Here is a 23,681-nt window from a genome sequence, read left to right as displayed (position 1 = left end):
CGCACTATGAGCTCCCCCAAAGAATCCCCACCTGGAACCATCTCGCCGCTGCGATTTTGCCACAATTTTCCCCCAAATTCTCCCAAACTCTTTCCGCCGCTGTGTTTGTGGGTAAGCGTTCATGCAAATGAGAGACACGCTGAGTGGCACCATCCCTCCCCGCCCTGCCCGGGCTGCCCGTGCCGGTGCCTGACTGCGGGGCGGGGAGCAGCCCGACGGGGCGAGGAACCGGGACCCTCCTCCCGAACCCCATTCCTTGTTGGGGGGCTCGGGCACCCCCGTCCCCAGGGGCCGTTACCCGCTCCCTCATCGCCCCGTGAGGGACCCGGCCCTGTGTCCCTGCACCCCCGGCGTGAGGCCCTTTCCCCGCCGCGGGCTCGGCCTCTGCCGCCCGTGAGCTGCCGGTGCTGCCGGGGAGGAACGGGCGCCCCGCGGGGTCCCGGGTCCGGCCATGGACTTGGCCTACGTCTGCGAGTGGGAGAAAAAGCCGAAGAGCAACCACTGCCCTTCCATCCCCTTGGTGTGCGCCTGGTCCTGCCGAAACCTCATCGCCTTCACCACCGACCTCCGGAACGAGGAGGAGAAAGGTTCGGTGGGTTGGGGGGCGGCTGGGGGAGTCCTGCCCTGGGGAGCCGCTGGTGCCCTGTGCTCTGCCTTGGCACAGGAACCTCTCACCAGCACTGAGCCCTCTCTTTTCCCTCCATTCCTGTGGTTTTGGGGGATATTAAGCTTGCTGGGGAGTGGTTCTCACTGCCAGCCCAGGGCAAGCTCTGCCCTGCTGTCTGGTACCTCACCTGAGAGCCCCAGCACAGTTGTTTCCCTTCCTAAAACTGCTCAGTGGAAAAAAACCATTTTGTGTCTTCCCCGGCATCCTCTGAGGCCCTGTGGGTTTAGAAGCACGAGCGGAGTAACAAGGGACAGGGATTCACTTCTCTTTTCCTGTAGATCTCACCCACATGGTCCACATCATAGACACTGAGCATCCCTGGGATGTCTATTCTGTCAACTCTGGCCACACAGAGGTCATCACATGCTTGGAATGGGATCAATCAGGTGAGCTTGGAGCCCCTCTCCCTACCCCTGTGTCCCGCTGTCCCTATGTCTGTGTTTCCCAAAACAAATCCTCATGGGGAGGGAGGGAGGAAGGGAGATTTCCTGTCACCATGAGTTGTCTCCCTTGGAGCTGTGCTGACGGGGTTTGATGTCCTGGTGGATTTGTGGCTGTCCCCCTGGTTCTGACACGGTGCCGGTGCCGTAGGCTCCCGGCTGCTCTCAGCAGATGCAGATGGACACATCAAGTGCTGGAGCATGACTGACCACCTGGCCAACAGCTGGGAGAACACGGTGGGCAGCGTGGTGGAAGGGGACCCGGTGGTGGCCCTGTCCTGGCTGCACAACGGCGTGAAGCTGGCACTGCACGTGGAGAAGGTTTGTCCCAGGAAGGCTGGCTCAGCCTGCTAACAGAGGGCTGGGGAAACCCCTGGCTGTGGTTCTGCTCTGGGCTCCTGGGGCAAGTCGAGTAGGGGAATTTTTCCAGTCAGCTTCCTCCTTCCTGCTGGATTTCAGCAGGGGAAGGATCCCTCCTTTCTTTCGACACTTTAACTGTGTCCTTAGCCTGGTGCTTCCATTTCCTTGGCCGTAAGATGGAGATAAAAGATGGATGGGTTTGATGCAGGGTTTTGGGAACAGGAGCTAAGCTACTTGTTTAGAAATGTCCAATTCTGTCAGACCCAAAAGGAGAAACTTTACCAAGTCCAAGTTCCCTACTTAGATTATTTTTTAAAATGTTAACTCTTGGAGTGTGCCCCCAAGAGGAGCCTTGCTCTCTCTTTGGGGCTGGAGAGCCCGAGGCACAGGGGGTCGGGGTCAGAGCTGGGTTTGGCCTCAGGAAGGGAGAGGGGAGGTCAGTGGGAGGGCTGGGGTGGGTGAGCTGGGGCCCAGGAGCACCACACACCTCTCCTGTTGCTGTTGATCTTCACCCACAGTCTGGAGCATCCAACTTTGGGGAGAAGTTCTCCCGGGTGAAGTTCTCCCCGTCGCTGACGCTGTTTGGGGGGAAGCCCATGGAGGGCTGGATCGCTGTCACCATCAGCGGGCTGGTCACCGTCTCCCTCCTCAAGCCCAACGGGCAGGTCCTGACCTCCACCGAGAGCCTCTGCCGCCTGCGCTGCCGCGTGGCCCTGGCAGACGTGGCCTTCACGGGTGGGGGGAACATCGTGGTGGCCACGTCCGATGGCAGCAGCACCTCCCCGGTCCAGTTCTACAAAGTCTGTGTCAGCGTGGTGAACGAGAAGTGCAAAATCGACACCGAGATCCTGCCCTCCCTCTTCATGCGCTGCACCACAGACCCTGCCCGCAAGGACAAGTACCCAGCAATCACCCACCTCAAATTCCTGGCACGGGACATGTCCGAGCAGGTGAGGGAGGAGCCTGCAGCCTCTCTGCTTCCCCAGAGCTCTGGAGGTGAACACTCGTGTCCTGCAATGCCCTGGGTCTTCCTGGCTGCTGGTTCTGGGGGTGCCACGAGTCCAGCTGGCACACAGGCAGCGCCTAGGAGGGATGGGGGTGTCCTAGCTGAGCCCTGGTTCGTGGAAAAGCAGCCTGAAAAGCCCTGTCCTTCTTTAGGCTGATTACACTTTGTTTGTTTCCCAGCTCTGGCAGGGGCTGTCAGGGGAGCTCTGCAAGCTGCCAGCAGGCTCAGGGAGGTGAAGCCTTTCATCTGTGGCTCTCAGATTGAAAGCAGCTCTCTCCAGAACACTTGGAGCTCTGGGTCTGTCTTAATTTAGTAGCATAGCTCTATTTGCTGATAATCCCACTCTGTATTAAGTGACTCCATGCAGCCTGACCTCCCTTCTCCTGCCAGGATGGAGAAGGCAGATTCTGCTCTCACTTTGGAGCCCTGTCAGTTCCTGCCCTTTAGGTTTAGTTCACCTGAGTGACATCAGGCTGTAAGAGATGAGGTTGTTCAGGAAGAAGCTCTGCCTCTTCTTCTAGCTGAGACTAAGGAGTTGGGCAATAATTAGCAGAAGGAGCCTCAAAATGGAGGAGGGAGGGAAATGCAATGGGGTGGTTGTCAGGTTTGGTGTCACAGTACAGGTTTCTGTTCTGCAGGTGCTGCTTTGTGCTTCCAACCAAAACAGCAGCATCGTGGAGTGCTGGTCCCTGCGGAAAGAGGGCTTGCCAGTCAATAACATCTTCCAGCAAATCTCCCCTGTGGGTGAGTTTCTGCTCCTGATAGTTGGCAAAACAGGAGCCAGGTCTAAGTGAAAATGCAAGACAGGTTCTCAGATGTGTTGTTGCATGTATAGCATAATCTAGAATGCTGTATTTACTTTTCAGGTGTTCTCGGTCTCGTGCTCTATTCTGTTTGTGTCTTAGGCAACAAATTGCAGGTTTCCAGGAAGTGTTTTGATTGTTACTTTCACTCAATAAAAGCCATTTTCTCTGCCATGCTGTGCAGCCACTCTTCCCACTGGGAGCAGGGCGAGCTGAGCCTTCCAAAGCAAAAAGATGGTGCAGCAGAGCTGGTTTCATCGAGCTCCCCGGGCTGCACGATTTCCCACCTTACTTCAGCTAGAACCAAATGAAATAATGCAGTTTGTTCCAGGGAAATGCAGAAGGATTAGTATACATCGGGATTTTTTAATCTCACCAGCAGCAGAGTCTTCCATCAAAAGAGACTTGGCAAAAGAGTTTGTTGTTTCTGCAGTTGCTGAGATCAGAACAAAATAGCAGGGAAATAAGAGAGAAATAAACAGGGCTGGTGGGATGAGTACCTGATCAGTGCTTGGTCGGGAGCAGGGGCAGAACTTGAGGAGTGAGTGAGTGTGTTTTCTGATCAATTTGTGGAGAGGTTTCTCACTTATTTACTTCCTACTCCAAGTTGGAGACAAGCAGCCCATGATCCTGAAGTGGAGGATCCTCTCTGCCACCAACGACCTGGAGCGGGTGTCGGCCGTAGCGCTGCCCAAGCTGCCCATCTCCCTGACCAACACTGACCTGAAGGTGGCCAATGACACCAAGTTCTTCCCCGGGTTGGGTAAGGACCTGCTGAGCTGCAGCTGCAGCACGAATTGAGAACAAACTGTATGGAAATGCTGAGTGGAAAACTTTGCCAGAGATGGCCTCTCCCTGGCCATCCCCTACGTTTTTTCCGTGGAGGGAGGTGTTCCCTCTGTGACACACTGCGTGGCTTCAGGGTACAAGTGTGCCCGTGACCTTTTGGGTGCTGCCTGGTTGCCCCGTGGGCTTTTGGTGGTGGAGATGTGTCCCAGGAGGTGTCCCTTGCTCAGCCTCAGTTCTCTGCTCTCCCAGGTCTGGCTCTGGCGTTCCATGATGGCAGTGTCCACATCGTTCACCGCCTGTCCCTGCAGATGATGGCTATCTTCTACAGCTCCTCCTCCCAGCGCCCCGTGGACGAGCAGACCATCAAAAGGCAGAGAACTGCTGCTCCCCTGGTGCACTTCAAAGCCATGCAGCTCTCCTGGACCTCTCTGGCCTTGGCTGGCATCGACAGTCACGGGAAGGTATTATGTTCTGTTGTGGGGGGTTGTGAGTTGTTCAGGTTCTCTCTAGGAGGTGATGGATCACTCAGAAAAATGCAGGGAATGTTACTTCCAGCTGTGTGATCCGCGTTAAACAAGTAGGGATGTATCCCTTTACTGCTGGAGCTGTGTCTTTGGGTCAGGAGTGGGCTGCAGTTGGCCCTGTGCCCTGTTCCAGCTTTGCAGAATGTTTTCAGTCTGGTTCTTGACAGGGATTTTCCTTTGCCTCCTCCCATTCAGCTGAGCATGCTCCGCATCTCCCCCTCCATGGGCCACGTGCTGGACATGAACATGTCCCTCCGTCACTTGCTGTTCCTGCTGGAGTACTGCATGGTCACTGGCTACGACTGGTGGGACATCCTGCTCCACGTCCAACCCAACATGGTCCAGAACCTGGTGGAGAAGCTGCACGAAGAGTACATGAGGCAGAACGCGGCCCTGCAGCAGGTCAGAGGGGCTGCAGGTCCCTGGGGACAGGGATGGGGACAGGGACAGACAGCTCCCACTGCCTGGCTGGGCTGTCTCTGGGCAGTCCTTGGTGTGGGAGGAACCTCTCTTTAAGTAGGTTCCATTTTCACTGACATTAATGGGTCTCTACCTGCTGAAACCTCGTGGTGAGGTGGTGGAGTCTATTTTTGGCAGAGATCCTGGGCACAGCAGCACCATTTGTGCCTGTGCAGAGCAGCATTCACTGTTCCTGTCATTCATGTGGCAGAAACAGAGTAGAGAAGAAAGCAGCTTGCATTAATGAGCTTATTCTAATTCTGCCTTTACTTCTGCACTGCTCCTGGTGCCTCTGTTGCTCAGGTCCTCTCCACACGCATCGTGGCCATGAAGGCTTCTCTCTGCAAGCTCTCCTCCAGCACCATTGCCCGGGTGTGTGATTACCATGCCAAGCTCTTCCTCATTGCCATCAGCTGCACCCTGAAGTCTCTGCTGCGCCCACACTTCCTCAACACCCCGGACAAGAGTCCCGGGGACCGGCTCACCGAGATCTGCTCCAAGATCACAGACATAGGTACTGGCTGCTCATCACATCAGGCACTGATTTCTGGGTGTTTTGTGTCAGACCCTTCCCCTGTTAGTTCTTTGTAAAGTGCCATGGCTTCACGGTGACTCCCTGGGTTTGAGGAAGAGGAGGGTGACCTCCCTTGGCACCACGGGGACAGGGGGTGAGGTTGGGATCTTATCTTCCTGAGCCAAGAGTTGTCTTGCTTCTGTTTCAGACATTGACAAAGTGATGATTAACCTGAAGACAGAGGAGTTTGTCCTGGAGATGACCACCTTGCAATCGCTGCAGCAGCTCATCCAGTGGGTGGGAGATTTTGTGCTCTACCTGCTGGCCAGCCTTCCCAACCAGGTGAGAGCTCAGGAGCTGTCTGAACCTGGGGCTGTGGTGGTCTCAGCTGGCTGCCTGCTCATCCCACTCCCCCTTGATTTTCCCTCAGGGCTCTCCCGTGCGCCCTGGGCACAGCTTCCTGCGGGATGGAGCCTCCCTGGGAATGTTCAGGGAGCTGATGGTGGTGATCCGTATCTGGGGGCTGCTGAAGCCCAGCTGCCTGCCCGTCTACACAGCCACCTCTGACACCCAGGACAGCATGTCCCTCCTTTTCAGGCTCCTCACCAAGCTCTGGCTCTGCTGTGAGTGTTTGCCCTGAACAAAAGGATCCTCCTTGCTGGGGATGGTGGGGGGAACGAGTAATTGTTGGGAATGACTTGTGAGTGGGTCTGTGTGCTGGGGAAGGGCAAGTGAGCTGCCAGGGGTATTGTTTTCTGTGCTGGGTTGGCGGGTGGAGGAGGAAACCACATGCAGCTCTTTCAGTCTTGAAAGGAAAAGTTTAAAGATCACGCTGGTTCTCTCTCTGCTTTGTTTTCCGTATAGGTCGTGAGGAAAATCACATAACTGAGCCAGATGACACCCTGATAGATGAATGTTGTCTCCTGCCCAGCCAGTTGCTCATTCCCAACATTGACTGGCTGCCCATCAACGATGGCATTATCAGCAAGCTGCAGAACAAGCAGCTCGTCAGGCTGCAGTTTGGGAAAGCTCCCGGGCTCGTTGGTCACACAGTGTCCTCACAGTTTGATGCCTTTGTCAGGTGCAGAGCCCCCAACCAACCAGTGTGGTGAGGGGGGGGCTTTGGGGTCTCTTTCCAGCTCTGAGGGGTCAGTGGGCTCGGGGGCAGCCATGGCTTTTGGCTCATGCACATGCTGGTGTTGCCCAAGAGCAGTTTGTTCTCTCTGCTTGAATTGATTTCTTAACTTGCAGTGGGCTGAGAGAATGAAGTGCTGAAAAGAGGTGTCAAATGGAGGGGAAATACCCAAGAGTTTGTGATCAGACCCATGGCAGTGTGTGTGGCCTCCATCCCCATGGCACTCTGGCCCAGGCAGTCAAAGCCTCTGTCCTGGTAGCCACTGAAGTGCAGTTTGCTGTCCTGGAAACAGCTTTTAGAAAGTGACATTCTAGAAAAGTTCCTGTTCTTCTTCCTACCAGGGCCCCTGGACAGCCCAAAATCGACCACCTGAGGCGGCTTCACCTCGGGGCATATCCAACAGAGGAGTGCAAGTCCTGCACCAGGTGAGTGCTGAGGGAGCAGCCTCTCCTGCACAGGGGAGGTCTGGGCAGACACTCAAACCTTTCTTTAGTTGCTTAGAAGCTCTTTCAGTCTCATTTCCCCTCCCAGCCAGAGTCCTGGTAGCATTTCACCTTCACTGTGTCTGCAGGAGGAAATGCTGCTTCAAGTGCCCTTGTGCTGCCCCCTTCATCCACCCCCACCAAAGAGCCTGGCTTTCAAAATAATGGTGTGGGGAGCAAACAGGCATCTGATCATGTGTTTGAATTAGCTTTAATTACTGGTTTTAATAGTCTCTGTAGCAGATCATTTTTACAAGGTGATTGTCTGCTGTTTGATGTATAAAGAGCTACTGGGGGCTGTTGCCTTGAGGCAGCCTCTGTTCCAGATAACCTCCTCCCTTCAGATAATTGCTGGCAGGGTTTGAGCTGCTTTTAACCCTCACAAACATCACCTGCAGATGGTGAAATTTCCACCTCAGCCTCCCCTGATCCCGTGCAGACACCCCAGCCCTGCTGGCTTTGTCCTGGCCTCCTGTCCCCTGGGCCTGGTGCCACCTCTCTGCTCCTTTCCAGGTGTGGTTGTGTCACCATGCTGAAGTCACCCAACAAGGTGACAGCAGTGAAGCAGTGGGAGCAGCGCTGGATCAAGAACTGCCTCTGTGGGGGGCTGTGGAGGAGGATGCCCCTCAGCTACTCCTGAGCCCCCCCTGACCACCCGCCTGCCCTGGAGGTGTGTGGGACAAAGGGACAGCAGCTGCTGCCTGCAGGGATCTTTCTGCCAGGGAGAGGGGAGGGAGAGGTCTTGACAAGGAAGAGCCAGAAGGCTTTTCCATCACTGCCTTGGGGAGGGCACTCACCTGGTGTCCCCGGGTGCCCTGGTGTCCCCAGGCTGAGCTACCAGCTCAGCCCTTGCCTGGGGAGGGGGTGGTGATGGGGGGGCTGTGGGTCAGCAACATCCCTGGCAAATGGGGACCAAATACCAGCTCCTTCCCCTAAACTCCCCTGGGAGGGAGGGAGTCTTCACCCTCACCCCGGGCTGGGTTTGAGCAGAACTGTCCCCTCCTGGGATGGGAGTGTGGAGCAAACCCCTGCTCAGATCTCACTGAACCAGCAGCGGTTTTGTAAATAAAAGTTTCTTTGTTTTGTACAAAATCTTGGCTGTTGTCACCCAGGGCCTGGCCAGGGCTGGGGCAGGAGGGTGGAGCTCTGCACCCCGCAGGCCTGCAGGATGTGGCCCCTGAGGCACGGGGCTGTTTGGCCATGGGGTACACACAGTGGGGTGTGGAGGGGGTGCTGAGGGGTCGGTGGGATCCACCTGCCCCCCGAGTGCCCCACACTGGTACCAAGTGAGTATGGGGGGGGCTCTCAGCATCCAGTCAACACAAAGGAGGGGATTTGGCTCAGCCTCTGCATCTCTCCCCCCTTCCCCCCAGTACTGCCTGCAGCCCCCCCAAGCAGGGGGTCCCACAAACCCCCTCCAGCCCCAGCAGCTCTGCAGGAATATTCGTGGCTTTATTGCAGTGCAGTCGTGGCAGTGGTTGGGCAGCGTTCAGCAAAGCCTCTGGCCTGCACCAGCTAAAGGGGGGCTGTGACCCCCTGGCTGGGCCCCGTGCTTGACCGGGGACCCCCTGCCCTTTTTTTTTTCCTGGTGGTCCCCTGGCCCACCCTCCTCCCCACACAGGGGGATGCTCTGCGAGTCCCCAGTCCCCCAGCAGCAGTGCAGGCTCTCTGCCCATGCTGGCAGCAGCAAGCTGTGGCGTGGACACCCGTGGGGGTGTCTCAGGGAGCGTCCCCCTCCCCAGCAGCAGCGGCGGCCATGACACTGTCGATCCAGGCGGCGTAGGGGGCGATGCGGGTGTAGATTGCCGGCTTCCTGTAGTTTCCGCAGACGCGGGCTCCAGCTGTGACCACCCCCTCGGCCACCCCCCCGCAGACCAGGGGACCGCCGGAATCACCCTGTGGGATCTGGAGTCAGCAGCACTGCGGGGGGGGGGTCACTGCCCAGTCCCCAGCCCCCGAGCTGGGGGGTCCCTGCAGCCCCATCACCTCTCCCAGGCTGCGGGGATCCGCCCCGCTCCCAGCCCCCGCACCGTTCCCGGGTGCGGCCGCGGCGGTACCTTGCAGCTGTCCTTCCTGCGGGAGTCGGTGCACATCATCTTCTCGGTGATGGTGCCGTCGTGGAGGGTTCGGTGGTTGCAGACGTCGCGGCTGATCACCGGCCGCTCCACTTGGTAGAGTTTATCGGGCCGGCGGCCGCTGTGGCTGATGGTGCCCCAGCCCGCCACGTCGCACACGGTGTCAGCGGCCACGTCCCGGTCCTCCCGCTGGAACGGCAGCACCCGCACGTGCTCGTTCAGCTCCGCTTTCTCCTCCAGCTGCCACGAAGCAAAAGGGGATCCGGGTCAATGGGACCTGGGCCCAGGTGTCCATGGGGAGCCCAGCCCCGGGGCTTCATGCTCCACCTGCAGCTCCCAGGACGCAGCCTGAGTGAGCCACAAGGATGGTGGGGAAAGTGCAGGAAGGAGGCACTTGGATAGCACCCAAAAGTCTTTGGTGGGGGAAAAGGGGATGGTCCCACAGGACAGGGCAAGGGGGACCGAGCAGTCCCAGCCCGGCCTTGAGGGTTTCAGTCAGTGACCCCACCCACAGGGTCCCGAGGGTCCATGCCTGGTGGGGCAGGAGGAGGGTCCTGGCAGCCCCCAGCCCACCTGTAGGAGCAGGAGGTCGTCCTTGTTGTTGTGGATGTTGCTGCCGGGGTGGGGGATCTGGGTGCGCACCCGGTAGAGGCGTTTGTGGGGCTCTGGCTGTGTGAGAGAGTGGGCACCCAGGAGGACCTGGAAGGCTTTGCCATCCCTGGAAAAGAGACAGCATGTGGAGCAGGGGTTCTGCCTCCCAGGGCTGCCACAGCTCCTAGGGGTCACTGCAGGTGGGAGCAGAGTCCTGGTGCTTCCACGCTGAGGTCTGGGCTATGGACCAGGATTTGGCCTGAGGCCAGCAGCCTCCCCCCATCCCCCCCCAGCAGGGAGCAGCCCCCACGCTGACCCCCTCCCCATCACTCACGTCTCCTCGGTGCAGTGGGCAGCGCTCAGCACCCACTGCTCAGCGATCAGGAAGCCCCCACAGATGTGCCTCCCATCCAGCTGCAGCGAGGCCATGTATGGCCGCAGGTGGGGCTTGGCCTCTGAGCCCCCCAGGATCCGGCCCCGGGGCTGCCCTGGTGCAGGTGGGAGAGAGGATGGGTCAGCCAGGCCGGGACCCCCAGCAGTCCCTTCCTGGTGTCCCTGTACACCCCCAGTGGGCTGTGGCAGCACTTGGCTACAGAATCGGGGGGGGCAGGACCCCCACCCCGTGCTGGGGACATCGCTGCCCAGTCTGCCCCCTCAGGGGTCGCAGGGGGTGTGGGTGCACTCACCATTCACTGTAGCCCCCAGCAGCAGAGCGAGGACAAGGACCGGAGTGGGACTTGGCCCCATGGCCGAGGTGGAGCCCGGAGGTGCCGCAGGGTGCGGGGTCTGCGGGGCGGATGCTGCTCGGCGGGGCTCGGGCTGGTTTTTAAGTCCAGCTTTGGGGCGGCGGCAGGGCAGGAAGGCGGAGGGGAGGGGGGGGGATGTTTCCGTGGCGTGGGCCGAGTGTTTTATAAAAGGGGTCAAGAGTTCCCAGCGCAAACAGCGCGGGAGGGAGGAAACAGCCCGTCCCAGCTGCCGAACCTGGCACCCGCTGCCGGGGATTTCTGGGCTGTTGTTTGCGGTTTGGCTCCTGATGCGCGAAGGCTCCGGCACATGCGGCAGCGCCTGGGCCTGGTCCCAGCCCCCCGGACCAGGGACCCCCGCCCGGCTGCCTGGGGAGGGGGGGTGGTGTGTATTGTGGGTGCTGGGGAGCTCGGTGGGTGCCCAGGGTTGTGGATTCGACCTGAGCATCTCCCGTGAGTTGGTCCTGGAGGCTGGCGAGGGCGAGGACAGTGGGGTCGGGACCACCAGCGCCTTGGGGGGTGTCCACAGGGGGGCTCTCTGCCCTAAGGAGCTCCTGTGAGGGCTGGCGGCAGCGGTGGTGGAGATGGCGGTGTCGGTGATGGCGGTGGCAGCCCCGCTCCTCTCTGCCTTTCTCCCCGGTGCCACTAAGCGGAGCCACCGCCTCGGCTCGCCCCCCATCCCGGCGCATCCCCGAGCTCCGGAGCCGCCCGTCCCCCCCAGCCCAGGCTCGTCCCCAGAGCCCCTCACCCTGCCTCGGGCCTCGCCGAGCAGCGGCCGGGCCGGGGCCAGCGGCTGGATCCCACCCGCCTTCTCCTCCCCTTTCTCCTCCTCCTCCTCCCGCTCCGCCGGGTCCCTTTGTCCGGCTGGGTAGACCCCAGCCCCCCCGCCATCAACCCCCCGCCCCAAGGACCCCCCGACCCCGGCCGCGGACACAGGCCAGGCGGATTCTGGAGGTTCCCGGAGCGGGGGGGATCCCCTGTGAGGGGCTTCAACATCCTGCCCTGCCTCGGGTAGCACATGGCGGACGGGGTCAGACCATGAGGTTGGAGCGTCGCGACATGGTGTCGTGACACGGCCAGCTCTAGAGGCGGCCGAGCCCGGCTCAACCCGGAGTGGGGGGGTCTGCAGGGAGAGCGGCTTAATGGCAGCTTCCAGGGATTCAGGATTTAGACGTTAAATACGCCAGGAGATTTCTGTTCACTTAGGGTCAAAAATGGAACAAGGGCAAGGCCGGTGCCGTGGCGGGGGGTGTGCAGAGCCTGGAAGGAACGCGAGTGGGTGGGCGGTGGGGGCTGGGGTGGTCAGGGGGAGACAGGGGGGCACAGGGTAGGAGCTCCGGCTTGGTTGGGTCTGGGCACCACGGCAAGCGTGGGGCAGCCAGGGTGCAGGAGGACAGGGCGGGGGGCTTCATCCTCCATCAAGAGAGTCCGTAGTCCCCAGGGGGCAAAGGGAGCTGCACGCACCCCTGAGTTTGGGGACGTTGACTTTTGGTAGCCCCCGGGTCAACCGGGGAGGGAGGGGGCTCTGCGGGGCAGGAGGGTCCCCGGGGCGTGATCCCCACTCCCCGCAGCACACGGGGGGAAAGGGCTGACCCGGAGAAGTACAGAGTCCCGGCGAGGGGTGGGACGGAGCCCTGGGACCCCCCAGTGCAGAGCCCAGGGTGCGGAGCAGCTTTAGGGGGTGCAGAGCAGGGCGGGGGGGGCGGTCCTGCTCTCTGCCTCTGGCCCCGCCCGGCCCTTTGTCTCGCCCCCGACCCCCCAGACCTCCATTCCCGGGCCCGGCGGGGGGCTTAGAGCCCCGGTGGGGATCCGAGAGGGGCGGAGCTGGGGGTGGTGGGGACGAGGGGGCGGAGGAGGAGGTGGTGGGGGCGGAGGAAGCCGCCGCTCCCCGCGCTCGGCCGAGCCAAGAGCATCCCGGCTCCGGGGAGCCCCGCCGATCCCCTGCCGCCTCCCCCGCCGCCCCCGGCCCCGCTCCGGCCGCAGCAGAGGTGAGTGGGGGGCGGGAGGGCGGCCGCGGGCTGCACAAAGGGACGCTTTCCCCTCCCCGCCCCGGCCCGACCCCCGCCCGCGGCTGCGGCACGGCCGGGAGCGCCCACCCCCCGGTCCCCATCCCCCGCCGTGGGATCCCCCTCCTGCTCCTTGTTTCCTCCCCCGTTAATAACCTCCGTTAATACCTCCCCGTTACTGCCCCTCCCGCTATTGCCCCCTTTGCTCCATCCCCATTATCCCTGCGTGTGCCCCCCCACCTCCTTTTTGCAGCCGGGCTCGGTAGCAGTTTCAGGGCCTGGGCCCGGGGGCGTTCCCGGGGTCCCCCCATCCTTGGCTCGGCTCTGCGGGCGGCACACCCCCTCCCCACGCCCTCCGCAGCAGCCTCGCCGCCAGTCGCGGTAGCGGCCGCTTGTCGCGACAGCCGAGCCTCCGCCCCACCTGTTGTCACAGCCCCCGGCTCGGCCGGACCCCCCCCCGGGTGCTGGGAGTCTCCTGGGCGGGATACTGTGACACCCCCGTCCCGTCCCGACTGAGCCCATGGCGGTCCTGGTGGGACCAGCCCCTGGGGACTGACATCTTCTCCCTGGTGGGCACCTGCAGGGGGGGGCAGGGGGAGTGAGCCTGGGGCTGCCTGGCCCCCCAAGAACTGGGGGTGATGCTGGTGTCCCTTGTAGGGCCCCTGGCACCTAGCCCAGGACCATGATCCCCCCCAAGGAGAAGGCCAGAGCCCCCAAGGACAGCATGACACTCCTGCCCTGCTTCTACTTTGTGGAGGTGGGTGTGGGGGCCCGAGCCAGGGGGGTCTTTCCCTGGGCTCTGGTTCTGCCGTGGCACGGAGGGGATGGGGTCTTTGCCCCTTTCCATCAGGGCCACGCAGTGCTGGTGCCTGTGGTACCGGGTGGCCCAAGGGTCCTGACACTCTCGCCCCCCCAGTTGCCCATCGTGGCCTCCTCCATCGTGACGCTCTATTTCCTGGAGCTGACGGACCTCTTCAAGCCAGCCAAGGTGGGCTTCCAGTGCCACGACCGGGCCCTCTCCATGCCCTACGTGGAGACCAACGAGGAGCTCATCCCTCTGCTGATGCTGCTCAGCTTGGCCTTCGCCGCGCCCGCCGCCTCGGTGCGTCCCAGGGTGTAAAGCCAGGGCCTGGGGTCCCCGTGCCGGGGTGCTGGGGGCCCGGCAATGCCCTGAGCTGCTGGTTCCTCCCCAGATCATGGTTGGGGAGGGGATGGTTTACTGCCTGCAGTCCCGGCTGAAGGGCCGTGCCGGGGCCGAAGGCAGCATCAACGCTGGCGGCTGCAACTTCAACTCCTTCCTGCGCCGGACCGTAAGGTTTGTGGGTACGTTGTGCCACCGCCCAGGCCAGGGCTGGGGAGGACGTGAAGGCACCCCCAGTGCATTTTCAGGAATGAGCCCGGACCCCAGAAACTGCTCAGGATCTATCCCAACACCTGCAGGTGCCCCAGGGTTGGGTGGGCCCTGGGTGGGACAGGGACTGACCCGCCGGCCTGCTCTGGCCATCCCCAGGTGTCCACGTGTTTGGGCTCTGTGCCACGGCCCTGGTGACAGATGTGATCCAGCTGGCCACTGGCTACCACGCCCCTTTCTTCCTCACCGTCTGCAAACCCAACTACACGCTGCTGGGCACCCCCTGTGACGCCAACCCCTACATCACTCAGGACATCTGCTCAGGCACTGACAAGCACGCCATCCTCTCTGCCAGGTACGTGTGGAGGGCGAGACCCTGCGCCTCAATGCCACCCCCCTGCCCCATCCCAACCCATCCCTCCTGTCCCCCCCTTCCCGCAGGAAGACGTTCCCCTCCCAACACGCGACGCTCTCGGCTTTCGCTGCCGTCTACGTGTCGGTGAGTTCCCGGCACTGCCTGGCACACGTGTGGTAGCACCATCCCTCCCCTTTGGCACATGTACCTTTGGCACATGTACCTTTGGCACCTGCAGCCCCACAGCACCAGGAGCTCCACCAGGGGAGGCTGCGGTGCTGTGATGGCAGCGGGTGCCAGTGCCACCAGCCATGAGTAACAGCCTGTTCCTGCCCCCTTGTCACCAGATGTATTTCAATTCCATCATCTCGGACAGCACCAAACTCCTCAAGCCCATCCTGGTCTTCGCCTTTGCCATTGCTGCCGGCATCTGCGGCCTGACCCAGATCACCCAGTACCGCAGCCACCCCACCGATGTCTACGTGGGATTCCTGATCGGCTCCGGCATCGCCGCCTACCTGGTGGGTGTTGGTCCCCACCCCAGGTGCGGGCAGGGGTCCCCAGGGTGGTCGCTGACCCTGCGCTCCCCCTCTCACAGGCTTTTCACGCCGTCGGCAACTTCCGCGCCCCAAAGGAGAGGGTCCCAGTGCCGGCGCCGGCCAAGGACGCGCTGCGGGCACTGACCCAGCGTGGCCACGACTCCGTGTACCACCAGAACAAGTCTGTGAGCACCGACGAGCTGAACCCAGAGACTCAGATGGAGGAGGCGGCGCGGCCGGTGCCGCGGGAGAAGAACTCTCTGGGCAGCCTGAAGCGGGCAAGTGTGGACGTGGACCTGCTGGCCCCCCGCAGCCCCATGGGCAAGGAGAACATGGTGACCTTCAGCAACACCCTGCCCCGCGTCAACACCCCCTCCATGGATGACCCCGCGCGGCGCCACATGACCATCCACGTCCCCGTGGATGCCTCCCGCTCCAAGCAGCTCATCACCGAGTGGAAGCAGAAATCCCTGGAGGGCCGGAGCATGACCCTGGCAGAGGACCCCACACAGGGCCGGGGCGCTGGGGACGCTGGCGAGGACGTTCCCCCCTCTCTCTACCCCACGGTGCAGGCGCGGGCGGCCGAGCGGGCGGGCGTGGGGCCCCGTGTCCTCATCCAGCCCCGGGCGGGCACCTCGCCCCTGGTGCACATCCCCGAGGAGAGCCAGGCGAGTGCTGGCAGCACGGCCAGTGGCGGGGCGGCTGTGAGGGCCAAGTGGGTGATGGTGGCAGAGAAAGGGGGTGCGCAGCGGGTGGCCAACCCCCCGCGCCTGATGCAGGTCATCGCCATGTCCAAGCAGCAGAGCATGGTCTCTGTCACCCCCAAGCACTCGGAGACGTCCTCGTCCTCCACCAGCTCTGACTCCTCGCAGTACCGCTCGCCCTCGGAGCGGGACAGCTCCAGCATCATCACCATCGATGCCCACGCTCCCCACCACCCCGTCGTCCACCTCTCCGCCGGCAACGGGCCCTGGGAGTGGAAGTCGGGGCCGAAGGGGCCGGAGGGGCCGGACGCCTACGAGCTGGGGGAGATGGGGAAGGATTTCCGCAGCTTCCACCCGGCCAAGAGTGCTGGCGTCTCCCCCGGCTCCTCCATCAGCGACATGGAGCAGGAGGAGCCGCGTTACGGCAGCCTGGCTGCCATCCCGGGGGCGGCGGGGGGCTGCGGGGACCCCCCCGAGGGGCTGCTGGGCACAGCTAGCCGCGAGTCCACGCTGCGGAGGAAGCCGTCGGAGAGGGAGGGGCAGGCGGACAGCGAGGTGGAGCACTACTACAAGAAGATGCAAGCCGGGAGGAGGTTTAAGGACTGAGGCCTCCCCCGTGTCTGGCCCTGGCTCAGGAGGGGTCTGTGACACCGGGGTCCCTCTGCTGGGGGTGTCAGGACGGGGCTGTCTTTGGGGTGATGAGAGGACACGGCAGAGCACGGTCACACCAACCCAGCAGAGATGTGTGTGGGACCCCCCCCATGCAGGGTCCTGCTGCCACCCAGGCAGCTGTGAGGTGCTCGGGGGGCTCTGATCTGCCTGGCCCTCAGGGTTGAGCCAGTCCAGGCACTTTTGACTTTTTTCTCTCTAACAGAGGTGCTGACATGTCTGAGGGGTTGATTTATTCTGGCTCTGGAAGTGACTGTCTGGTGGGGGGGGTGGGCAAATGGTGCTGAAGGGCTTGGGGGGGCTGGATTGAGGGGTCTCTAGGGGAAGGGGGCTGCAGTGGGACAATGGTTGTGTAGGGATTTGTGGATGCTGGGGGGTTATGTGAGGATAGCAAGGGAGGGGTCAGCACAGACCCCCATCCCACACCACTGGGGTGTGTTAGGGAGGATGAGGGGGGATGGTGCTGGGGGCTGCAGGGGGGCATTTGCCCGGGGCTCTGGGCAGATGAAGGCTGTAAATACTACAGGGGTGAAGCAGAGGGTGGGGGTGGGGTCCCAGGGTCCGGGCACTGCTGGGGCCTGCAAAGGGGAAACTGAGGCCCAGCATCATTCCCAGGAGCAGCAGCCCTGGGCTGGGGACCGAGGAGTGAGGGGCTGGGGAGGGGTCTGCAGGCTGTGAATGTGTCTGTCGGGCAATGGCTGGAACTGCTGTGGTATGAAAAGCAAATAAAGATGTGGATGTTCCCTGGCTGGGCTCCTTCACCAGGGTGGGGGGGCTGCTGGGGGCAGGATGGGGCTCACCAGTGTCTGGGGGGGGCTGCTCTGGACAGGCGAGAGCTGAGGGGATGGAGGGGCCCAGGGTACTGAGACCCCCTGAGACCCCCTCACCATCCTCCCGTGCTGATGCCACCGATGCAGTTTTCCACCACGTCGCCGTGGCAACACAGGATCCAGCACCGCGTGGGCTCCCACGCGTCACCACCAGCAGTGGCACAGCCACGAGGCCGGGTGACACGAGGCAGAGCCCCATCCTCCATCACAGCAGAGGATGGCAGCCCACAGCACAGGAGGGACACTGGGAGATGTCCTTTGGTGTCCTGCCTGACACCGCCTCCCCCAGCCCCACGGGGGGTCCCTTTTGTCACGGCTCCTCCATCACCCCCGGGGTGTGGTGGCCACCACCCACAGAGCCATCCCTGGGCACAGGGACAGCCCAGGGTACAGGGCAGGGGTATCTCGTGTGTCGTCGTCCCCCCCCCCCCCAGAAATGGGGTGAAGTGAGGGTGGCACCGAACTGGCACTGCCAATTGGATTAGCTGTGGATATCCCCAAGCCTCTGCCTGGCAAACATATGGATTATCCAGCATAACGCTGGCACGGTGCTGGAAAAGCCACCCGGGGATTAGGGGGAGGATTGCTGGCAGCAGCTCGGGGTGCGGGGGCTGCAGGAGGGGACCTGCCCGGGTAAGGGGTCGGTGACCGGGGTCCAACACCGGCCGGTGGCAGCGGAAGAGTCACAGCTGCAGGTGACCTCGTCTCACCTGGGTCTCACCTGGGTGCAGGTGGCCCAAGAAGGTGACACGGAGCCGCTGGAGACGGCTGAGGCCGGTGGGGACAGCTGTCCTGGGTGGGGGTCTCACAGCCCCCACCCCGCCCGGCTCCATGCGATGAGCGATGGCGTCACTCGCCGCTTCCCGCTGCCTCTGACCCGGCGTTTCCATGGCAACCGCCATCCCCGCAGCCCCCGGTGGCCCCCCAGCCACCGCCACCCCAGCGCTTGGGGACCCACAGGAGCCCCAGGAGCTTCATCCTCCTCCTCCTCCTCCTCACCCGGCCTCCATTCAGGGTCACAGGGAGCAGAACCGGGACCTCCCCGGCCCAGGTCAGGGCTGGCTCTGGGGTGCAGGAGCAGCCCCGTTCCTGCCCTGGGCAGGCAGGGAGGGGACACTGGAGGCTCCGGCACTCCCGGCAGCTGCCGCCATCTCCATGGCCACGCAGCCCGTCCCGCACGCACCCCACAATCGGTATTTGCTTTGCCTGCAGCCAGAGCTGGGAGGCCGTAATTACTGCACCAGGCAGCTAATTAGCAATTCCTGACTCGTCCGAGGGGGACAGGGCTGTGCAGAGGACGCTGCTGGAGGCCTCGCACCTTCCCCAGGGCGCAGGAGGAATGGTGGCTGCAGCTTTGCCACCACCCCGTGAGGCTCCGGAGACACCGGGCCCAGGTTGGGAGATGCTGGGGACACCCCCGGTTCTCCAACCCCCTTTCTGGAAGGTCAGGTTGCAACCTGGCTCTTACAAATTGCTTTGTCCTTTCCCTGCAAGCACCCAACTCCCTCCCTTCCTTGCCCCAAGGGAGCAGAAGCCCCACAGCACCCCAACAACGCCCAGGGGTTCAGGTCCTCACCCAAAAACCAGGACTTTTGGAAAATAGCAAAGGATCCTTCTCTTCAGGGAGCAAAGGGCCAGCCCGGTGTGCCCAGCACAGCTCAGGGTTTGCACATGGGAGTAACCCATGAGTAAGGTAGGAGTTGGAGCAGGAATCCGACCATGGATGTGGAAGGGCAGCACATCCAGTGAGCTGCAACACATCTAAAGCACAGAGTATGACTTGTGTGAGGTGAGAGGGGGTTATGTCATGGACATTAGCTAGAATACATGGAAAGTTTAGGAACATGAAGTAAAAAAAGTGTTGGAGTGTGACAAAGGCAGAGTATCAGTGTGAGGGGCCAGGTCCTTGTCACCACCCCACGCCCCACAGAGACACTGAGAGGGACAAACACTCTGCCAGCCCAGAGGGATGGGAGGAATCAAAAGTTATGTAAAACGAGGCAGCTGAAATTACATTAGAAGGAAAAATCAGAAGCAAAATAGGCACAATAAAAAGATAGGAAAATCAGAAGCGAAGAATACAGAAGAAATTTATTGAAAGCACAAGTACAGACTGGCCAATAACTGCTTTCTACAATCTGAACAGTAAATAATGGAGCTACAGAAAGGTACAAAGGTTGTTATAAAATAGTTTTAATTTCATTTCTTTTTGCATTACAAACATTCTTTGAAAGAGGCAATGGAATTCTGATGTTGTGTATGCTTACCCTCCCCACCCCACCTTCCACAATACTGAACCTGTAATAGCTGTTATCAAAATATACAATACATCTGTTCACCATAAAAAACTGGGTTTTGCTGCCCCCTCATGTCTTACAACAGGTATAAAAAAATTATAAATATGTACACCCTTTTGTTACTCACATTCTTTACATGCAAACACAGGGATCCAAAGGAAAAAACCCACAATTGCCTGGGTTTGGGGTTACCTCAATTAATTTGCTTACATTTTGCAAATTACATCTAGCCTGTGGGTTGACCAAATCCATGTTGAAGGCCACCAGACAGGTTTCACTCCAATGAACCTCTCCCCAGTGCCCCGGGGGAGGCCGATTGAACACATTTAACACAAACCACAGCGGTTCCGCTCGGGTTGCCTGGGGATCCTCAGCCAGGGCCTCCCCAAACCTTCCCCTGGGGAGGGAGAACAGCAAACTGACAGCTACCCAGACCCCTGGATCCACCCTCTGGAGAGGGAAGAGTTGGGAAAAACACCTGGACCTCTCCGGAGGGGTGAAGGGTTGGGAAAAACACCCGGAGCTCTCTGGTGAGCTCGGGGCTGCCGTGACCAAGCTCACCAGAGGTCACCAACTTCTCCCTGCTCCACAGACCCGAGATGGAGCCTCTGGAAGGCAGGGATCAGACCAACCTCATCCCAGCAACCCGAGCTGGACCCTCACTCAGACTCCACACACTTCTCCAGCATAATTCACATCCTCGAGTTCAGGGAGGAACTATGAAAAGTTAAGACTTTTCCAAACACTCAGTGCTAGACAAGTCAAGAGCTCCCACACTAAGCAAGGAAATCGTAACTTGCAACACTAAGACGATTAAAAAACAAACTTTGGTCCACAATTTGCAGAAAAACCCTGAAAAAAAGTACAAGATTCTTTTGTTATTTTGCATCCGAACAGGTTGCAGGTTAGAGGGAAATGTAAGGCAACATCGGATTACACACAAGAGAAGGCAGAATGGCCTGGGAAAGAGTTGTAAGCCAGAAACAAAACAAAATGGTTGTATCACTGAGAAAACAACAACCTGATGCATTCTACTTTCATTTGCCTTCCTATAATTTAAAAGATTTGGGCTTACAGGTTAAAAAAAGTAAAAACTTTAGCCTGGGTCCTTTTAATTCAATTCACAAGCTACTCGTGCTTGTTATCTCCAACACTTTGCTTACCACGTTTTATTGGTTTCATTACATTACTCACCCTCAGTCATGACCTCAGCCTGGTAACTAGATTCCTGCACTACAGTTTCAATTACAAAAAAAAAAAGAAAAGAAAAAAAAAAAAAGAAAAAAAAAAGAAAGTACAGTATACAAGGGTAATACCACAAAGGAGTAAATTTAGATTACGTTTATACCATCTTATCATTCTATAAAAAGGTACTTAAACTATTTCTTTTGCATATAAAGAGATTAGAATATTTGGTCAACTGGAAATATTGCTAGGCACAGATGACAGCAACGGCATCAAAAAGTATAATACAAGAATTAAAACAAAAAGCTCAACTGCTGAAGACATGCTATAAGAATGATGGCAGAGCTACACTGGTCTTGTTAATCTCAAATTAGGGGCACGAAGGTGACTCACATGAACACCTTTCTAAATGTGGGATATCCAATAATTCTCCAAATCCTAGCCAAGTATTTAGATATATATATATACACACACACAATTTTGACAAACTCTTAATGATTCGTCTTCACAAGTGTCCAACAGTGGTTAATTTCATCTCTTGATCAATGCTCTCGTGAAGGGCAGAGCCTGGTGACTCACGGGGACAATGGAATGTGATTTGTCCTGGGAACCCTTCCCCACCCAGACCTTTCTGCTCAGCCTGAATGTTAGGGACAGAGAGAGGATCTCACACGACTCCCACCTGATGGTGAGAAACCCCACGCAGCCTCAGGAGTGGCATGAAGACCCAGGGTACTACTGTGCAGGTTGGGACATCTCAGAGGCAGTGGGATACAACTGCCTCAAGAGTCAAAGCCCAATATTTTCTTTATCCACTTTGCCAGCTTCACTTGTCCTTCACCACAGGCAGCGAGCCAGAGCTCACTCATTTCCCCTCAGCTCTCCCAATCCACTCCCTGCAGGTTCAGATGTTTTCCCCAAAGCAGTGAAGGGCTTAAGGCACAGGACAGCAGATGCACAGTTAAGGTAAGATCAATGCAACTTATTTTTGTGCTGAGTGAGTTGGGAGCTCCTACACACCATGCACTTTGCAAAATCCTGACTCGAAGGCGCTCAAGTGAATTTTACACAGTGGTTTTAGGTCTTTCAAGGCATGGATGGGTAAAGAAAATAAAAAAGGCATCAATGTGAAACCTGATAAACTTGTTAGGATCTGCTTTTTTTGAGGGAGGAGGAGCAGGAGGGGAGGGGAAATTTCCCAGAGCAGGTTCCAAAGTGTAAACTTCAACTTGTGATTTTTATTTGAACAGTCAAGATTGTTACCCATCACCGCAAGGTTAGCAATATGAATTAGATTTAATTTTTTTTTTTTAAAAACCGGTAAACTGATTTATCTTTAAAAAAATAAAATCTCTGGTCTTTTAAGGTCACTTCAGCTGCATTTTTAAAGTGGCTTTTTTTTCTGGAATGATGGAAGTTGAAACCCTAGTGTTCAGCCTTTAAAAGGTCAAGGCTGAACCCAAGAGGTTTTAAGTCAAGTCCATTTTGTCTCAGGCCTTCCAAAGCTTTAAATGGTGGACTTTGAGAAGGACACACGCAGGTGATGATTCTCACCCAGGTCATGATTGTGGAGGTCAATGAGTGACTGAATGGCTTCTTCCACAGAGCCCATCTGGATCAGAGCCATCTTACGGTCCTTCCTGACAAGACACAACAACTCACACTCAGATCTGCTGCATGCAGAGTCCCCAGCTCCATCCAAGGTTTCTTCTTAACAAGGCCAGCACAAAACTACCCAATTATTGCAATTAATACTTTATTTTTATACAAAGGAGTGTATCTGTATGATAAACATACACATACAAACCCCTCACTGCCTTTGTTTTCAACTCATTCTCACCAGGCACCCAAGTCCAGGGTCACTCTGCAGCTTTTTATTCCAGACTCTGTGTTAGTAATAATCCTGTTTACCCTGACTTGAAACTCAAGCTGAACTAAGTACTTCTACCCTTCTCATCCAGTGTAAGAGAAAAAAAAAGTCCCAAATACTTACTGGAAGAATTTGAATCCTTTGACCATGCCACCATTGCTTGAAAATAACATCTTAAGGTCTTCTTCAGTTATTGAAGGCCTGAAATGGAAGTTTTTCCAGTCAAATATACACTTAATCTCTAAACAATTAAAAACCAGCTCTGAGCCTTTTCTCAGTTCTCTTCCAGTAGTTTGAGGACTGAGAGAACCACAGAAAGAAGGGCAAACTCTCTTCCTCTCAGCCAGTAACAGACCCTATTTACTCCCCCACCACATTTACAAGCACTTTTATACACAGCCATCCAGGAACTCCCCATGCAGATACTCACGGGATATTGGACAGATGAAGAGTGGCAGAAGGGGGAAAGATATTTTGGAAATTTTTAGAGCCTGGTTTCTTGAAACGATGTAGAGGAGAATTCCCATAGTCCTTGGTCAGACCATTGTCCTCCTGTCCATCTCTGGGAAGCTGCACTGTCTGGTGCTTGGACAACGTGATACGGATTGGCTTCCCCAGGAGCTTCTGACCATTCAAGTGGCTCATGGCTGCAAGGGTGAGAGACAGCACTGGCTACAAGGGTGTTTCATGGGCTTGTTCACACCAACTTCATCCCTAAGCAGACACCACGTCCTCCAGGAACTGCACAACAGGCACCACTGCTCAGTTCTTCCACTGCTTGTTGTGTTTGCCCTCTAGATGACCCTGCACAAACCAACCTCAGCTTCCCTGGAGCTGCCCCAAGTCCACACTACAACTATGCAGATAATTAAATGCATGGACACATTCAGAAGAGAAGGGGATGCTGATATTAACACTTTAATTAACCACCAGGTCCCTTCGTGCTAACAGTCTGATGCTTTTAATCTTGCTTACCAAGCTGGGCCTGGTTCCCATCAGTCATCTGAACTAGGGCATTCTCTTTCTTTTTAAATAAAATCTTCACCCTCTGCACATCACCATAGACTCCTTTAAAAAGTGAGGAAACAAGAACAGTCTTAGGCAGGGGAAAAAAATAAGAAGTCTCATTCAACTTAATATCAGCTAATCAATCCAACAGCAAAAACATTCATTCACAACCAGAACTGATCTCATTCCAACCATGGCTACTTATTCTGCTCTAATTAAGGAAAATTCTTATGTAGCAGAATAATAATGGAACAATACATTAAAGAAAAGACACTGGGT

The 23,681-nt window shown here is 58.1% G+C and overlaps 4 protein-coding genes across 9 annotated transcripts in view; 2 read left to right on the top strand and 2 right to left on the bottom strand.

Annotated features, from left to right (window-relative positions):
- The first annotated feature begins 10 nt into the window (after positions 1–10).
- On the top strand, positions 11–8,266 carry MED16 (mediator complex subunit 16). The gene is made up of 14 exons (XM_008499191.2): positions 11–587; positions 946–1,053; positions 1,259–1,428; positions 1,986–2,417; positions 3,112–3,217; positions 3,884–4,039; positions 4,315–4,526; positions 4,785–4,991; positions 5,352–5,562; positions 5,771–5,904; positions 5,993–6,185; positions 6,427–6,643; positions 7,039–7,122; positions 7,693–8,266. Exons 1-14 carry the CDS (start codon positions 452–454, stop codon positions 7,817–7,819), a joined length of 2,493 nt encoding a protein of 830 aa, XP_008497413.1. The 5' UTR covers positions 11–451; the 3' UTR covers positions 7,820–8,266.
- Positions 8,267–8,610: 344 nt separating this feature from the next.
- On the bottom strand, positions 8,611–11,051 carry LOC103533402 (complement factor D-like). Its single transcript, XM_030466281.1, has 5 exons — positions 10,532–11,051; positions 10,180–10,333; positions 9,828–9,972; positions 9,237–9,494; positions 8,611–9,075 (listed from the first exon to the last, which is right to left on the bottom strand). The coding sequence occupies exons 1-5, from the start codon at positions 11,034–11,036 to the stop codon at positions 8,899–8,901; spliced, it is 1,239 nt and encodes a 412-aa protein (XP_030322141.1). The 5' UTR covers positions 11,037–11,051; the 3' UTR covers positions 8,611–8,898.
- Positions 11,052–12,537: 1,486 nt separating this feature from the next.
- Positions 12,538–16,149, top strand: PLPPR3 (phospholipid phosphatase related 3). The gene is made up of 8 exons (XM_030466220.1): positions 12,538–12,576; positions 13,252–13,351; positions 13,511–13,696; positions 13,788–13,917; positions 14,105–14,300; positions 14,387–14,444; positions 14,648–14,821; positions 14,899–16,149. The coding sequence occupies exons 2-8, from the start codon at positions 13,277–13,279 to the stop codon at positions 16,147–16,149; spliced, it is 2,070 nt and encodes a 689-aa protein (XP_030322080.1). The 5' UTR covers positions 12,538–12,576; positions 13,252–13,276.
- A 3,070-nt stretch (positions 16,150–19,219) lies between these two features.
- Positions 19,220–23,681, bottom strand: part of PTBP1 (polypyrimidine tract binding protein 1) — a 28,681-nt gene continuing 24,219 nt past the window's right edge. For all 6 annotated transcript variants that reach the window (XM_030466245.1, XM_030466246.1, XM_030466243.1 and 3 more), the window contains 4 exons: positions 23,370–23,462; positions 22,825–23,041; positions 22,518–22,595; positions 19,220–22,164 (listed from right to left, as the gene is read on the bottom strand). In XM_030466245.1, coding sequence (XP_030322105.1) covers positions 22,032–22,164; positions 22,518–22,595; positions 22,825–23,041; positions 23,370–23,462 — 521 coding nt within the window. In that variant the 3' untranslated portion in view covers positions 19,220–22,031. The remainder of the gene's footprint in view (positions 22,165–22,517; positions 22,596–22,824; positions 23,042–23,369; positions 23,463–23,681) is intronic.

The sequence above is a fragment of the Calypte anna genome, chromosome 28 (assembly GCF_003957555.1).
Source record: "Calypte anna isolate BGI_N300 chromosome 28, bCalAnn1_v1.p, whole genome shotgun sequence".
In the NCBI taxonomy this organism is placed as follows: domain Eukaryota; kingdom Metazoa; phylum Chordata; class Aves; order Apodiformes; family Trochilidae; genus Calypte; species Calypte anna.
Note: the sequence above shows the minus strand (reverse complement) of the source record. Positions and strands in the feature narration are given on the sequence as shown.